Below are 18,765 nucleotides of genomic sequence, written 5' to 3'. Positions count from 1 at the left end.
TATCTCTGTGAGTAAATTTCCCTTTTCTAAAAGGACGTAGTCATATTGGATTAAGGCCCACTCTAATGACCTCATGGTAACTTAATCCTATTTCCAAATAAGGCTATATTCACCGGTAATAGGGGGTAAGCCTTCAACGTCTTTTTGGAGGACACAATTTAACCCATAACAATTTTGCAATTTTTCCTGGTAAATGCTAATATGATGTCTCATTGGAGATAGAATCTGACACCACACACAAGCAAAAACCGATCATTCTCATGGATTCACCCAGAAAATTCTCACAGAGCTTCTGAGATGTCTAACACAACACCTAACACAACACATAAATGTTAAATATATATCGGAAGAGTGAATTCATTATAACAATACCTTTGATTCCCTTTTGTATCCCTTAGGGACATTGGCTACACATCAAGAAATGAAGGCAAAGGCTAGATGGTTCCTTCCAAACCCCGTATGCCATCCAAGACAGGAAACTTTCCTGCTGTCCCTGGCCTTCTGCATGTGACTCTTCCCAGCACCATGCCCACTACCCCACAGGTGGCATAATCACTGGTTCTGGTGTTGCAAACCTTCTTCTGTCCAGCCCACTTATAAACTGTTTTCCTCTCCTCTTAACAGCTAGAGTATTTATTTTCTAGGCAGTTTATTTCACACTGTTATTTTTCACTAACTCATTCATGTATTCATTCATTGACTCATTCATTCCAATGATTCTCAACACTGTGGACCCAATGCTTCTTTTAGCAACATATATCACCTGCTGTATGATTCTAAAATGAAAGTCATAGATAATATAGGCCACCTACACATGTAATTCCAAAGAAGTTAATACATTTCTCAGACTGCAATATCAAGGATGAATGAAAAAAAGGAATTTGTAATAAAGTAATAGTTATTTTGATGTCTAAATGCTCAGGCGTAAAGCAGGGGTAAGATGCTTGCCCCCCTATGCAGAATTATAGTGAATGTTTTAGCTATGAATGCAGATTGATACAAGTCTGTGGTATTGGTGACTTGAATACCAAGAACAGCACTGCCATTAGTGACATGATTTTATAAAATGATGAATGACTCTCAGGAAAGTTCCTAACAGAACGAAGATCAACCTACTACTGACTTGCATGGCAATTAAAGTCCTAGATAATTTAGGGTACAATAAAAGCATATAACAATGTTTTGCATTTATGTGTAACATGAAGTTATAATTTAGGGTCAGTTCATCATAATTTATTTGGGGGTGATTCTTAACAGGAATGCCTGGTGGGACGCTGGAAAGTCATGAGAATGTGAGGCACTTCTTTATTATTTTCCACTATCACATACACTGCAGGACATTCGGCCTCCTAACCTCTGCCTACTAAATCTCTACAGTGTTCCCAATGAGCACGGCACCCAAAAGCACATCTACACATTGCCAAAATTCCCTCACCAGCAAGAACCATTGATTCAATCATTTCACAAATGTGAAATGGGTTTCCAGTATACACCAGGTATTAGATTAACAGATAAGCAGAGGAGGAAAAGTTATGAAAACAATTAAAGACAGCAGAATAAGACATGCAGAGCAAATCAAAGTACTTACAACGCACAGTGGGTACCTGGGTGGGAGAGAATGTTACAAGCTTTATAAAATCTAGGTCCTGATGGGCAAAGAGCAATCAGGGTTTTAGATCTAAATGGTTTTCAGTGATTATGACTTCTCAGTCAGAATGGAAAAATCCTTAAAGACAGACACAGTGCTTCAAAAATCTGTCTCCCCTCAATATCCACAGCAAACATAAAGTTATGAAAAGAGGACTGACTTTGGTCAGAACGAGAGAGTTCAAGCCCAGCCCCACCACTGAGCAGCCTTAGAAAAGCTGGTTACCTGAATCTTACTTTCTCTATTTCCCTTTCCAGTTGGCAGACAGAGATAATATATGTAGCAAAATAAATGTTATCTTTAATAACTGATTTTTATGGCAAGGTTAAAAAAAAGCAAGAGAATTGGTGGTACCACCTGCCCGTTGGTTGGTCTGGGAGACCCAAGTTTTTGGAGGTGCTCAAATAATGGGACTAGATTCATTGTTTCTTTCTCCCTCTCTTTTTCTGTTATACATATAATTACAAAGATTCCTTCAAATATCAGAGGGAACTAATGGAGAAAACAGAGAAGCAAAGACAGGATAAGGCGCTGCATCATGTCAGTGATAAGGAACAAATCACCAGAGCTTCTGTGGGACTGCCTGGGATATATCCTGAAGATGGCCCAGGCCCCTCCACCCGACCTCATGTCCATCTGCCTGCATGGAGGCTAATCTCCCATTACTCAGAGCCATCTGAATATAGCCTATCTGAAATCTACAGGAGTTGCAGATGGATGAATTCAATGAGGCGGAACTCTAGAACATGAGATGTGGCAAGTCTTATTTTCTATAGTGAACTCAACCAACTCAGGGCCATTGTCATGATTCTGACTTTTCCAAAGTTCAATTTTCATAAGGTCAAAATGCTCTTTTTAAATGTCCACATTTTAACTATATAATAAATATAACTGGAATATCTTTATCTAAAGGAATTCTAATACAAATTCCTAAACCATCACTCCATCTTTTCTCCATTCTTGGTCCTTCTTTGTATATATTCTTTCAGTCATGTCCTCCCTAGGAAGAAAATGATTGGCAGGAGTGACCTGGAGGTAAATTTATTCCATCTTTATGAAACCTGTACGGACTGAAAGCCTACCTCTACTTAGGAACACACTTCCACAGTGGGGATTCTCCTTTGGGCACTGTAGTTCATTTGATGAAATGGAATGATCATTTTTTGTTTTTAATTCATGTTCATACATTCTTGATCACTTTAGGGGTAAAGATCAAAAAACAGAATGAGCTCAGCCCCTCATTAGAATTCTTCTAAGGATTATTAGGTTGGTGCAAAAGTCACTGGGGTTCTTGCCATTAAAAGTAATGGCAAGAACCATCTTTATTTCATACATGTTATACTCAACCAGAGTCTGGGGAAATTGTAGGAACATCAAGAATACACAAAAATGCCTTTATTTTGGGGGAAGAGAGGCATTGAAGCAATCTACCTGTTCACCTTTAACAATGGCCTCTTAAATAATACACATATGACCCTGGACCTAAGAAAGTCCACTAACATAGTTTCATCACGTCAACAGTATAAACTCTATTTCTCAAACATTCAAAGCCTTTGACCTCCCTAAGCCAATGATCAAAGCCAGGTGAAATGGACAAAACTGTTATAACTGAGTTTACTCAAATTCCCAATAAGCATCTTTTCCTTTCATTTGTTTTTATTTGGTTGAACAATGTAAAGATACGTAGATGTAAATGATACTATTATGTTTGACTGTCATGAAATACCAGCAATATAAGTCCCTGATATCTTAAAATCAGATGTGATTCCTGTCCAGTAGGGTCACTGTGTAACTTTAAGGACAAATATAACTCAGTAGAAAGAACACAAGACTATGGAGTAAAAGGTGCTGGTAGAAATTAATGAGTCGGTTTTAGTTGCCATCAATTTGCATGTATTTAAAAGAGGATCCACACCTTTGAGCCAATTGTCCCTAACATGTAATAAAGAAATTCAATCTGTCTGCACACCCTGCTTTAGACAAGCTAGGTAACAAGGCTCTTCTTAGTTTAAGACAAAAAATAGAATTAAGATTCATTTTATGTTCCATCATTGGTAATTCTGAGATTGCACAGCCTGTCTCTCCAGAAGGTTGGGATTTTTTAAGCGAATACCCTATTTTGTGATTTTGACAGGAGCACACTTTCTGATCATTAAAGAAGCAAGGGAAAAGAATTCTCATTTTAAGATGCTGGAGTTAAACTAAGATCATTTTGTGAGAGGTTCTGAAGCCAAAACACTTAACAATATTTTCCAGCTTGCAACAACCTATAAAAAGCACATGTGCAGCAATAAAACAGAACAAGCAGCCGTGAAAGGAACATGAAGAGAGACAGACAGACAATTGTCTAACTCTCACAGAGAGCCCGGCGACATAATATTTGGAGTGTTCCCTGGCATAGCATATCAGGCTCTTCTCCCTTTAGGAGCCATGCTTATCAGAGTCACCTCGGTGGCACCCTCTCAACTCTCCACTGTGATGAAAACTGATAGTGGCTTCCACAGTAGTTGATTAAATTCAAGAGGTTGCAAGGTCCTTTAAATATCCATCATCTCCAAGGACTCCCTGGAACATCATGGAAGAAATATGTCTGTGGTGTGTGAATTTTCCAAGGGGTTGTGCTGGCCTCATCGCCCAAAACACTGGGAAAGGCACGCACTCTGGGGTCTCCAGGTCTGGATTTGGAATTTGACTTCAGCACTAACTGGTTATGTAGGATCTTTACCCTCTCTAAGCCCCCTGGTCTTGATCTGTAAAATGGAACTTTGTAATGGCCTGGCAGTGACGTTGAGGCTGTGAAAAAGACCAAGAATGGCATACACTAAATGCTCTGTGAATAATCCAGGAGGTGCTCCATGCATGGTAGTTTTTCTTATTACATGTTTTAACGCCCCCTTTTCTCATGTGTTTCCTGTGTTCTAAGCTGATAGAGACTCTATGCTGTAAAAATTAAGTCAGAATGTAAAGACAAGAGCATGTACACACAGAAGATGCTTTCAAGTTCTCTTCTGCAAATATATTTTTTTCTTTAAGGTAGAAAGCTCTTGAGAACAGACCTTCTGAAAAGCGGCGACATCTTTACCTCTGAATTGTGAGTGGTCACAAATGGTCATATCAATAGCCAAGTATTCCACACTGCAAAAGAACGTGGCTGACCCCTGACAGAAACCAAGGAATGGTGGGACAGCCTGCAAATGGCACGGGGACCAGGAGAAACCTGAGTTACGTGGAATCATTGCCTGTTTAGAGTTGAAAAGACCTTGAGGGCTGATCTGATTTCACTCTTTTATAGTACAAGTTTCCTTTGTAATTTAGACTCCACCTTCATTCTTAAAAGATTTGAATGTATTATAAAAAGATTATCCAGTAAATAAAAATATTTTATAGGTGACAGAACAGAAATTCAGAGAGGTTAAATGACTGCAAAGGAGATACAGCATCAAGGACATCTCTACGTGTGGGAATGGGGCCATTTTGCTGTAGGCTTAGAGAAGTTCAATATACAGAGCTCAGGTTCAGGTCTAGGAGATCAGGCTAACCACAGAGTCAGAAGTGAATGAGGGAATAGTAAGAAGCAGGTATAACATCAGTAGCTGCTATGGAAATTGTTCCTACTTGCTTTTGAGGTAGAGAATTCTTGAGTCTTTACAATTACTTGGTGCTGACAGACCCTCACTACAGGGGCAGGAGAATTTATTCTTCCTAGTGAGCTGCAGAATCAAGACATGTACAGATTACAAAAGAGACATCAGCAAGTCCTATAGTTCAATGGCATGAATCTCTTTACAGAGTCATTCTCCAACGTGTTTGTTCCCTTTTTACTACACATTAGCCAGCTTTTCCACCCAAGTATGTGTGTTGCTAGTTATTGAGTCTTTATAGAATTTGGCTATCTTCCTATTAATCTCAGTACATGGATAAAACCTTAAATTTATTTTCAGCCAAGTCTGTGGGTAATTTTTAAGACTTTCCCCTTTTCTAGGATCTTTTGAAAACACAGGCTTTAACAAAGACAATTCCTCTTTGAGGGCCAACTAACTATATATTCACAGTGGCTTCTTTTAATCATTTCCATCTGAGCAGCTTTCATGTGCTTCGACTGTAGCAAGAAATAATAAAACAAGGTATTAGGGTATGAAGTAAGTCATCTTTGATGTTTCCAGCCTGAATTTTCTGTACCTAGTCCTTTTTCTGCCCCTTTTTCAAGCACCTTTCAAGGTGTAGTTACTTAGCACTCTCCTCGCAAGACCCTCAAGAAAAAAGTCAGCCACTATTTATCCTTTTTTTGATCTTCAAACCCTGTCTTTCCGAACGTTGACTCAGATTCAATTGCCAGTATATAACCAGTTTGGATCTAGAAAATGACTACTGCATTATAGTTCAATCTAATAGTAATAGCATCTTGTGTTTTATTAGTAACTGTGAAAAAGAATTGCCTTGTGTTTTGAGTTGAAAGGAGGTTTAGCTATGATATCTCTCAACCACTCTTCCATTTAATATGCTCTGCATTTTTCTTAAAATTAGTAGCCAAGGCCGAGCGCAGACTCACGCCTGTAATCTCAGCACTTTGGGAGGCCAAGGTAGGTGGATCACGAGGTCAAGAGATTCAGACCATCTTGGCCAACATGGTGAAACACGTTTCTACCAAAAACACAAAAATTAGCTGGGTGTGGTGGCATGCGCCTGTAGTCCCAGCTACTAGGGAGGCTGAGGCAGGAGAATCACTTGAACCCGGGAGGCGGAGGTTGCAGTGAGCTGAGATCATGTCACTACACTCCAGCCTGGCGACAGAGCAAGCCTCCGTCTCAAAAAAAAAAAAAAAAATCAGTAGCCAAAGCAGCCCAAAGTTGCTGTTGGGAACCTAGGGGCTTCCAGCTGCCTTAGAGTTTCATTCTGCTAGTATTGATCATTCAGCATGAGAATCCTACTCATATCTCAACTTCTTTGCTACATCTACAAAATATGCTTCTGACCTCAGAAAAGAAACCTGTTAAAATGTGCTATCAGGCCAGTTCAGCAATGGAATTAAATACAGAGGCTCCTAGGTGAAATTTGAATGGATTTATCAATCTTTTAGACCCCCGTATTTGTTAGCTAAAAATAACTTCATTATATCATTTGCATACTGGGTGAACATGATTTGAATCCTCACTTGGATCAGCAAGATATTTTGAATACTGGTACTTTGTCCATTTCTCTGCATAGTCAATAAGCCACTTTTGCTGATTACGCTTTCAGTTTGAAATTCAGAAGCATGGGAGAAAGTTTTTAGGCAATTCCAAAGACATTAGGGTCATATGTTCAAGCCAGAAATCCAAAACACAGAAGGAAGAAATCATAATCAAGTCATTCCAAGACACAATTCAAGTCACTGTTTATCAGGAATGACATAGTACTATGATTGCAATCAACATCCCAAAAGTGAAACTGTCATCTATTTGTCTGTTTGTCTCTCCATCCAAACATCCATCCCCTACTATTTTCGAAGGCACTGTACCAGTGATTCTACTTAGGTAGAGAAAGCTCCCTGCTTCCTGTGAGCTAAGGAATAAGGTAAGGCGTGAAGAGCACAATACAGAAAGATTAAGGTGGTATCCCAAAGATACCACGCTAATATTTAGAGGAAGTCCTCAAAGGGAAGCGAAATGCAAAATAATCACCAGGAAGAGTTACAAAAAACTCCTGTTGCTCTTGAGCCAGGAAGAACTTGGAGAACACGCTGTGGATGCCTGTTGTTAAATCAATACGCCTTTTCACCTCCAGATGCTAAACCAAGTACGTTGTTATTAACAGGTGCAAAAGCTTGCTGGCTACCAGTTTGTCTTTAACAGGAGGAAGTTTCTAAAAATTGCAAAATATAGATGCTTCAATGTGGAGGTTGTACCAGTTTTGAAGAATTCTAACTTTGACTATTTTTATTTTATAGTACCTTATACAGACAATTTAAGGGACGATCTAGGGTCAGAAACAGCTAGTACAGAAACAAACGGCGTCCAGGACACCAAGAAAGCTTAATGTGATAGGAACTGGCAGCAAAGGTCTATGGGAAGTTGAGAACAATTACAGATATCATTTGTACACAGGAAATAAGATTCAAAGGAGATCTCACAATCAAAGTAGATTTCATCTCTAGTATTATCATCAGTGATTTTTATGGTATCGTCTTCTAATTCGCTGCTTCCATTATTTCTCATGTGGCCAATTTCTTTAGATATTGACCACAGATATTAATCTCATATGCTCATCACTTTTTGTGTTTGCCTTTTATGAAATAGAGCAAAATACCAAAGCAGCTTCGAATGGGTCCAATTCTAAAATTTGCCACTTACATAGTTTCAAAACATATCTCTTTCCACAGAACTAAAAGTAGAATTCAAGACCAAAAGAAACCAGCACGTAATGAAATGAGAAATTGCCCTGGATACCAACCAGCCTGTTTTCTCAGGTCCCTTCATCCAATCAACCAAGAGAAAGGAGAGTAAATTCCATCAGGACTTACTTGCTGGCGATGGGGTGCTGCATCCACTTGGAGGAGGGTGGCCATGAAGTCCATGGAGGGGAGGCAGGGAAAGTCCTCCGATGACAGGTGGAAAGAGTAATGGGTAGGGTGTGGCCGGATAGTGAGTCATGTGTCCATTCACTGCTGGGACCGGACATGCGTGGCCACTGGTGGTCATGTTTCGGGCCTCACAGAAAGAAAGGTGCTCTGGAGCAGGAACACATCACTCCAGGTCTGGAACCAAAGTGAGGGAGGTAAGTGCAGGGCAGAAGTTGAGGCTGAGCTGTGTTCTGGGCCAAAGTCAAGACAGTTCAGCTGATGACCTTGCTTCTTCCCAGCACGGTTTCTCCGCCTCTCATTTTGCTACACTGATTACAGGAAGGATGCTTTCGTTGTTCAGCTTCTCAGTTTAAGACTTGGGAGACACTGGCACCTTGAAATTTCCGAGCTGTTAAATCTGTAAGAAAAAATGAAAAAAAAATCACAAATCAAAAATCTCTCCCTCTTTATCAAGTTATCATACAAAACATCTCTAATACTAACCGAGGTCTCCTAATTCCTTGTCCTCCTATACTTACCACTTCCCGAAGAGTCTTAATTTCCTTTCCTCACATTCTAACCTAGACTACAAATTTTACACAATTTAAAAATAACTCACCATCTGATAGTAAATAGCAAAACCTTCCACTCCGATGTTATTTCGTTATATCACGCTGCTAAATTTTTCTCCATGGCACTCAAACAACTTGATACGTTACATGCGGGAGTGTTTGTTTTTGCTTGTCTCCGCCATTAGCATACACTCCCCAGGAGGGCAGAGTGTTTTTGTTAACAGTTGTGCTTTAAGCTCCTAGAAGAGTATGTGACAAAGGGTAGACCCTGGGTTTGTACGAGTTGAATGAATGAATTTTTTTTGGGGGGGGCTTTTTTAGGGAAACTAATTATTTAATTCTAACTGAGAAGCTTCCAAAATTTTTACTTCTTTTATATGAATAACTTCGCATTTTACTGTGGCTATTTGGAATGACACAGCCAACAAGATAAATAAAATTATGGGAGAAGCTATAACCTAATAAGAGAGAGAGTAAAATATTATGTATCACATCTTTATTACCAACATCTTTCTTGTGCATCCATCCATCCATCCACCATCCATCCATCCATCCACCATCCATCCATCCACCATCCATCTATCTTGTTGATCCATGTGTCTGTCTATCCAATCACCTACTCACCAATCAAACTTCAAATATTATGTCCCTGGCCTATTACTATTAAAAATGAACAGTTTCAACAGTGAGACCTAGCAACTAGAGATATATGGTGCCAAAGAACACTAATGTGATCTCTGCCCTCACCGAGTTGCTGGTTTTAACCACTTCTGATTGACGTCATATTGTTAAGGAAGTCTAACTGCCCCATGCCCCATGAAGGACAATCCAGAGATGCTCACCACCTAGGACTCCTTGAGACTGTGAATTCAAGAAGCTGAAATTCTAGAGTGGGCTAGCTGTAAGCCTCACAGCCTCACCTTGGCCCTGATAACCAATATTAATTAGAAGCTCCCAAACTCTGCCCATTGAATGGCAACCTCTGAATGTAGACTCATGTGGCACAGAACAAGAGTACTTCAAGGCCAGAAGAAAGTAGTTATTAAGAGCATGATTCTAGAGCCAGTCTGTCCAGGCTCAAATAATTAAGCCCCTTGGGCAATTATTTGTCCTTTCAATATGTCAAAATTTTCCTGTCAAATAAGAATAATAATAGAATTTATTTTGGAAACGTGAGGATTAAATGAGGTAATACAACAGAAAAACAGTGCCTGGTACCTAGTAAACACCAGGTAAATAGTAAATACTTGGTAAATGTTTATATTAACATATTTGTTATCCCATCAAAATAATATGCTTCTCACAACAAGCTTGCTGGAATAGACAAGAGGTTTTGGGTTCAGGGTATGGAGGGTATATTATAGTAATCCCAGGAAAAGAATATTAGGATTAAGGCTAGTGTCCTTGAAGCAAGAAAGAAAACAAGGGATCTGGGTAAGGTTGAGAACAATCACTCATTAAGGTTTCTTGATTTCAGTTTGTCAAGTGAGTCAGTTTGATTACAAACCCTACAATGTTCTAATAAAATATAATTTTCATTGACTACCAGTGTGAGACAACTCACAATAAGCTCTAATCCCTATAAGGCAGATATCTCTTGTTTTCCAGATGAGAAAAGTCTCCATGAGTTTCAACGACTTCCCCTCAATGTCACAGAATAAGTCTTCCTTAAGCCAGAATTTGAATCACCTTCTCTGTCTTGCCCCTCTGCCAAGCTAAGCTTATATATTTTGAACACCTATGTTATCCTGGTTGTGCTCTCCAGAGGAAAAACTCAGTGAGCAGTTGTGATGTTTGCTTCTGTCCTCTCTTAGATGACATCTGCCCCAGGCCCTTGAATGCCTGGCCTATTAATATTAAAAACGAACAGTGTCAACAGTGAGACCATATGGTCCCAGGCCCCCTAACGCTCCGCTGAACTTACAAAGGAGACGACGTTGCCGGTTGGCTTATACAACATGCTAACTCTGAAAATGATGTCCCCCCAAAAATATCAATGCCTTTTTCAAACTTTCATACTACAACACGTTTCTCTGATGAAAAGAAAGTAAACCGCCTCTGAATCCATTTTATCTCAGAGATAAGTGTTTTTGGTGTCTTTTATTCTAAAAAGCATACATTATCCAATATATTCAATACTTCTATTTTGTAGTTTGTAGCAAATTAATTAGAAAATAAACAATACCATTTAGTATCTGCTGAATTTCCACTCAATTTGATTTTTAAATCACACACAAAGCACAGCATTGTTATAAATGGTCTTTCTATCTCCATTTGACAAACTACCTCATTAACTGGTGGAGCTGACAGTTCAGCAAACCCGCCCCCGCAGGGCACAATTCTGATTTTTTAAAGCTGTTTGTTTGTTTGTTTGTTTGTTTTTTACCAACCAGGGACAGGTTGGGAAAAAACCGTTATTGCACCCTCAATAATCCTTCATTTCTGTTTCGTTTCAAACACTGCAGATTGTCAGTCTGTCTGGTTGAGAGGTCTGGTATCATGTCTAGGATTTTTCTTTTAAGCTACTTATATTGATCATAGGCAAAAAAAAAAAAAAAAAAATCAATGTGTCAGGAAAATCCCGACATTAGGTTGGTGGAAAACTGTCTGAGCAGTCATTGGGTCTCTGTTCACATATGTGACTGATTAAGGCTATTCCTGGAAGCGGAGAATTTCCTTTGTTTCAGGCTTTTAGAAAAAAAAATTAGCAGTGCTCTTTTTTTCTTCAAGCCTGATTTGAGTTTGGGCTCATCTGGGGTTCTTTCCTTCAACACCGCAGGCAAAGCAAACAGGAGCTGGGTGGAAGAGAGGAAGGAAGTAGGGAATGGATTAGGAGGTATTGGATCTACCAGCTGTGAGATTCTCTGGGTATCAGTTTCATCATCTGTAAAAGGGGTCAAGTGAAGAGAAACAGGCTTTATATCAAGTTTCTCACACTGCATTTTCCAGAAAATAAGTGTTTTACAAGAACATACTAAATGAAAAAAAGATTAAAATAATAATTGTTTGTATAGTTGATATTATTATTCAGTACTCTGCCTTTGATAAACAAGATGGCAGACAAGAGGTAGCATGATTGGTTTACCCACCAACCACTTGAATCATACATGCACAATTAGTGGTGGGGTCTTGGTAATCTTTATACATCTTAATATTTATGCCTGTATCTGTGATATCTTCTTATTAATAAAACAATTTATTTTTCTATTTTTCTCCATACGTATGTATATAAATTTTCTCTATTTATTATTTATGTTCTAAGAAAACATTTTTTAAATCGCATTCAATTTTGTTACATTTTATTTACCCGAGGTTTTTTTGCATTCATGTTAGCTCAAATTTTCATATAAGCTTCCAACCTTATATGTCTCGGCAATTCAAATTTATTTTATAAACATAATACTTACAACATGATTTTTTAAAGTCAAATAGCTCTTTAGATCAGTGATTCTCAAAGTGGGTCCCTCAGTTAGCAACCTCAGCATCACTAGCAAACTGGTTAGAAATGTAAATTCTCCAGGCCCTACCTGAGAGACCCACTGAATCTGGAAAGAGCCTCTCCTCACCTGCCTTCTAACCAGTCCTCCAGAGGACTCCCACAGTCGAGAGCCACAGCTCTAGACATGAGGTTGGCCAATTTCTTCTGTAAAGGACCAGAAAGTGAATATTTGAGACTGGTTCATATAGTCTCTGCCACATCTGCTCAACTCTCCTGTTGTAGCAGCTAATTTGGCACAGAAGCAGCCACACAGAATCCATAAATGATTGGGTGTGGCTGCATTCCTATAAAGCATTATTTATCAAAACAGGCAGCCTGATGAATTTGACCCATGGGCCATGGTTTGCTGACCCCTGCTTCAGATTGATAAAGAACAACAACTCTCTATCCTTCCCATTCTTGAGTTTCCCTCAGAAGCAACTACTTTCTTTTTTTTTTTCCAGAAACAAGATGTCACTCTGTCACTCAGCCTGGAGTGTAGCAGCACTATCACAGCTCACTGCACCCTCAACCTCCTGAGCATAAGCAATCCTTCCACCCTGTTCTCCAGAGTAACTGGAACTATAGGTGTGAGCCACCATGCCCAGCTAATTTCTGTATTTCTCGTAGAGACATGGTTTTGCTATGTTGTCCAGGCTGGTCTCAAACTCCTGGATTCAAGTAATCCTCCTGCCTCAGCCTCCCAAAGTGCAGAGATTACAGACATGAGCCACCATGCCCAGCCAACATTTTCTTTATCTGTTGGTTCCTACTATATATATGATGTAGCTCTCTTAAGCTATTGCCCATACATACAAACCTCTTCCTCCTCTTACTCCCAACATAATTTTATCACAATTTTAAAAATAAAAATCATTTACATTGTTTACATTATTACAGCTGATAAATATTATTACAGTTGAGCCACGTGATACACTGCATTTACAGTTTTCTTACAAATTTTGTTTTTCCAGGGGTTAATAGCTTTATTTACATAATTTGATTAGTCTTCTTTGTATCTGTGAATAATTCTTTTCTAACTCTCTAACAATGTTGTCTGACATGTCATGTGATAAATGAGTTCTACAATTGGAGACATTCCTCCTGCTCCAGGGCTGATTGGCTTCTTTCCTAGCCACATGCACTGATGTCGGACTAGGACTTTCTATTATTGCTTCTCTCTTTTTTCAGAATCCTCATTTCCTGAAACTCATGTCTTTCTCTTTTGGTTTTCTTCAGTTGGGTGGCTTTTCTCCTATGAGTTTTCTGAAGGATGCTATGTGGGAGGTAAAGTTTTTGAGACTCTGCATGAATTACAATATTTTTATGTTATACTTCACATGTTTAACAGGTTAGCTAGGTATAAAATTGTGGATTAGAAGTCATTTTCTTAAACAGAATTTTAAGTATATTGTGCCATTTCCCCAAATTTTTTACGTTGCTTTGGAAAAGTCCAATATTATTCAGATTTCTGATCCTGTATGTGTGAAATTCTTCCATTTCTTGTATTCTCTTTAACCCCAAGGATCCCTTTCCCCACTTCATTGTGTTAGGTACTTGGTAAATGTATTCAATATGCTGACTCATGTGCTGTTAGGAAAAATTTTATTTTACACTTCCTTTGATAATATCTTCCTTAACTTTTGTTTTGTTGTCTCCACTCGGAAATCTTATTTAGATGGTAGACCTCTGAACTGATTCTCTAATTTTATATTTTCTCTCCATTTCTACTTCTTCATCCATCTGTTATCCTTTCTGGAAGATATCCTTACTTTTAACTTCCAATTACTCTATTCGTTTTTACATTTATGGTAACATATTTTTAACATCTAAGATTTTTTCTTATCTTTTCTTATTTATACATATTTTTTAATGACTGCCATGTCATTTTTGATATTTTTTAGGGTATTAAGAATAGTTCTAGGTGGGGGACAGTGGCTTATGCCTATATTCCCAGCACTTTGGGAAGCTGAGGCTGGTAGATGACTTGAGATTAGGAGTTTGAGACTAGCCTGGCCAATATGGTGAAGCCCTGTCTCTACCAAAAATACAAAAATTTCTGGGCATGGTGGCACCCAACTATAATCCCAGCTACTTGGGAGGCTGAGGCAAGAGAATCAATCGCTTGAACCTGGGAGGCGGAGGTTGCAGCGAGCCAAGATTGTGCCACTGCACTCCAGCCTGGGTGACAGAGCAACACTCCATCTTAAAAAAGAGAAAGAAAAAAAAAAGAATAGTTGTTTTTGTTGTTTTATTCTGCTTAGTACATTATTGACTCTGTTTCTCTTTACTTCTTTTCTATTGTTTTATTTTCATTAACATTAGATGTATTTCTCAATTGGATTGTCTGCCAAATTCTAGTCTGTCCATTCATTTTCAAAAGAGGAAGTTTATTGCAAGTTGTTTTCATGGCTGACCCTTGTCAATTGAGATGAGTGAATGTCACAAAAATTTACATAACTATTACATTTATTTCACTGTGGGACTCCCCAAATATCAGATTTACCGGCTTTTTATTTGGGACTCTTGGATAACTCCACTGGGCAATCCTCTAAGCATCTGCCCAGGGCAGGGAGGAAAAAAAAACCTTATGAAAGACTCTGGGATATTAATGGAAGAACAAGGCTAGAGCTGCTGGTGGACTTACTATGAAACATGTGGCCACTCACGTCTTCCTCCCGTTTTCAGTCCACTGCCACCACCCTATGGCATATTCATGCTTAGTGTCCAGAACTCAGTAACTCCTCTGCTTTAGTTTCTTCAAAGAGTAGACGTTCCCTTCTTACCAGGAATGGGTTACAATAATCATCAAGATAAAATTGGTAGAGGAGTGGATTTATCTTCTGCTTACACAGAACATCAACCAATTTTCCTTTCAATCATCACTTTCATGTTTTAGGATAGCTGGTGCCTCTACTCTCTGGGACCGGCCAAGATTCCACAGCTAGTATCTCCTTGCATTCCCTTTTCATCTTCTTCTTTAGACACTTAGCAACCCGCTTTCAGTACTTTGTTCATTTATTCAACACTGCACATTTGCTCTCCAGCTTCCAAAAAAGTTAGTGCCATCTCTTGTCCGTGATTAGCATCATTCATGTTCTTGTTATCTTTCATGACTTATACTTTTTACATCTCCTGTCATTTTAGTGAAGATTTGTGAACAGGAAAAAGTGCATGTCTTTTAATCCATTGCATTTCACTAGATGTTCATTAAGTTAAAAAACAAGAGCTCTGTGGTCAAATCAGTTTGGGAAACCTACACTGGATGATTCCTTAACCTTTTCAGCTCTAAATGTCTTCTCTGAAGACAAAGTTAAATAATAATTTAACTATGAGGAAATGTTTCACTCAAAACCACAGCTGAGACAAGATTCAATCAATTAATATCAAATTGGTATTCCCCTGTGGCAAGAGAAAGGCAGTGATGGTTCCAATCTGAAATTGAATAAAAAAGTGAGATTCGACCTGCCAACATGGACATGCCATTGGGCTGTGTCAAATGTCTTCTACAAATACAAATAAAATAAATAGGGGATTTGGCTTGCCTTACCCAAGTAAAGTGGATAATTTGAAATGCTATTTAATGCACTGACTCCATGATATGTGCTTGCTTGATGACTCTACCTTGGAGACAGGACCCTTATTAGAGTTGGCCTGGAGACACAGGAGCTAAATACTTTAACATGGTGAGAAGTGTTAGTTTTATACTGTGCTGCCTTCAAGAGTGATCCACGCAACAAAGCAGACAAGTTTTCTGGAAAAAATGTATCCATTTTTTCTGAGTGTAATTTACTCACAAAATGGCTGTTGTGGCTAACATAGAAAACAGAAATAAGTAAAAAAGAGAGATTTTTTTAAATGTCTTGTGATAGAGTACAACACATTCTTTTATACTTTTTTGGCTGATTTAGAACTCGGTGTGGGGAAATCTTTGCTTTAATAGACACTACTTATATATTGCCCTTTTTTCCCCCGATGTATTTCAGCTCAAACCTCCCAATTTATTTAAGGCATTGGTTCCAGGTAATGCCACTTAGAATTTCTCAAATGCATTCAGCCAAATACCTGTTTTCAGCAAAAATACCAGGCTCAGCACAAATCCTGTCAATTGCTTTTGCTGCTGTTCTTGATAGAAAAGAAACATGGCTGTAAAGAAGTCAGTTTTGCGTGCCTGGTGGTTTTGCAAGCTCTCGTGTATTCAGCATCCTCATCATAAATATTGCTGATAAAATTATCCTCAACTTAAAGAGAAGCCACAATGGAAAAACTTGAATTTGGCCAAAAAAGACACATTTCTTACCTCCTTTTAATTTAATTTGGGAGTAAAGGAGATAGAAGAGAATAATTTAGAGGAAATAATGCAGTCAAAGGAGTCTTAGACCACCAAGTGAGAGAGGATGAAATCTAAATAGCTTCCTCTGCATCAGGAGGGGTCATTTGATATAGTAAAATCTTTTTAAAAAGCTTATAAAGAATGTCTCTGTGTTTCTTTTTAGGCCATTTAAAAAAATATATAAGATTCCATCTGCTGAAGAAACAGAGTTCAAATCTGACTTTCAGAAAACATAATAGGCAGAAATGCACATATATTACAATGTATAAAACACTGAGATTTTAGTTCTATAAACTACGAGAGCAATAATGTAAATAGGGATTTTTAGGGAGTCAACACTCAACCCAAAGTTGTGACATCGGCTAGCATTGCACACATATCCTGAAGTCAGGTTTCACCTAAGGTCTTTTCACGTATATTCCCAAACCTAAGGTATAGATACTTTGGACTAAATGTCTGCTGCCACCATTGCATGTTGTTGAGAAAAGTGCTGGTAGGCAACTCCTTGCACAGCAGTTTCCATGTTACATATTACGGAATCCTGCCAAGCCAAGCAGAACGACGGGCCTAGGGTTTGGTTTTCAAGGGAAATTCAGCTATCTACAGGATCTACAGGCTGGTAAAAGCCTGTGAGGGAGCTTAGAAGTAGTGGTGGGATTTGAATTATTTGTGGACAAGTAAATGGGTCACGTGGTTTCCACAGTAGTGGGTCAGGACGGTCAGCGTTGCCACAGAATGTCAGGTCGCTGCACACGTGTTGCCCATGCTCTCTCAGCTCAATGCTGCCTTCCCACCTATATGAAGCAGGCTAAGGGCACCTTAGGAGCTGCTTATAATGGCAAATTGGGATCTCTAATACTCTTGCTGCTCAATATCCAGTGGGCATGATCTTGGCTCACTGCAGCCTCACCCTCCCAGGCTCAAGCAATCCTCCTGCCTCAGCTGGGACTACAGGAAATCACCACCACATCCAGCTAATTTTTAATTTTTTTGTAGAAACAGGGTTTTCCTATGTTGCCCAGGCCGGTCTTGAACTCCTGGACTCAAGCAATCTGCTCACCTCAGCCTCCCAGAGTGCTGGGATTATAGGCGTGAGCCACCATACCACAGGTAAATTTTTTTTCAGACGTAGAAGAAATGTCTAGTTTCTATATTTTATTTAAACCAGATTTGATTGAACTCTAAATCTTTATCCTGCCACATAATAGGAAATTCAGCCTACTTTTCTCCCTCTCTCAAGGTTTTGCAGCGGAGAGATGTGCAGACATTGAAATGCTTTAATGTTGCTGGTGAGAATGTCAAATGTTTCAGCCCCTTTAGAGAACAGTTTGGCAGGTCCCCAAAAAGCTAAACATGGAACCACCACATAACCCAGTAATTTGACTTCTGGGTGTATATACTCAAGGGAATTGAAAACATATGTCCACATAAAACCTTGTACACAAAGGTTTATAGCAGCATTATTCACAATATCCACAAAGTGAAAACAATCCAAGTGGCCATTAATTGATGAATAAACAAAATGTGGTCCAGCTATACAAAATTATATTGATTGACCATAAAAAGGGAATGAAGTAGTGATTGTGCTATTACATGGATGAACCTTGAAAACATTATGCTACATGAAAGAACCCAGACATAAAAGGTCACATATTATATGATTCCATTTATATGAAATGCCTAAAACAGGTCAATCTAGAGACTGAAAGTAGATGAGTAGTTGTCAGATGCTAGATGGAGGAAGGAATAGGGAGTGACTGCTAATGTGTGTGGAGTTTCTTTTTAGAGTGATGAAAATATTCTGGAACTAGATAGCGATGGTGGTGTACAACTTTGTGAATATACTAAGAACTACTGAATTGTCATCTTAAAATGGTGAATGTCGTTATTACTTGAATTTCTTAATAATTTAAAAAGAATGGCTGGGTGTGTGGTTCATACCTGTAATCCTAGCATTTTGAGAGGCCAAGCCAGGAGGAATACTTGAGACTAGGAGCTTGAAACCAGCTTGAGCAATATAGTAAGACCCTGTTTCTACAAAAATAAAAGTAAAAAAATTAGCCAGGCATGGTGGTGCTTGCTTATCATCTTAGTTACTTGGGAGGTTGACGGGAAAGATTGATGAGCCCAGGAGGTTGAGGCTGCGTGAGCTGTGATCACACCACTGCACTTCAGCCTGAGTGACAGAGGGAGACT

General features: G+C 38.9%; 1 protein-coding gene across 1 annotated transcript in view; it reads right to left on the bottom strand.

Annotated features, from left to right (window-relative positions):
• Window positions 1-18,526, bottom strand: part of RARB (retinoic acid receptor beta) — a 416,035-nt gene extending 397,509 nt beyond the window's left edge. The window contains exons 1-2 of the mRNA XM_032267931.1: window positions 18,511-18,526; window positions 8,148-8,604 (exon numbers count right to left, since the gene is read on the bottom strand). Coding sequence (XP_032123822.1) covers window positions 8,148-8,325 — 178 coding nt within the window. The 5' untranslated portion in view covers window positions 8,326-8,604; window positions 18,511-18,526. The remainder of the gene's footprint in view (window positions 1-8,147; window positions 8,605-18,510) is intronic.
• Window positions 18,527-18,765: the final 239 nt, after the last annotated feature.

Source organism: Sapajus apella, unplaced genomic scaffold, assembly GCF_009761245.1.
Source record: "Sapajus apella isolate SASKATOON/1434 unplaced genomic scaffold, GSC_monkey_1.0 scaffold4, whole genome shotgun sequence".
In the NCBI taxonomy this organism is placed as follows: domain Eukaryota; kingdom Metazoa; phylum Chordata; class Mammalia; order Primates; family Cebidae; genus Sapajus; species Sapajus apella.
This window is presented reverse-complemented; position numbering and strand designations above follow the sequence as displayed.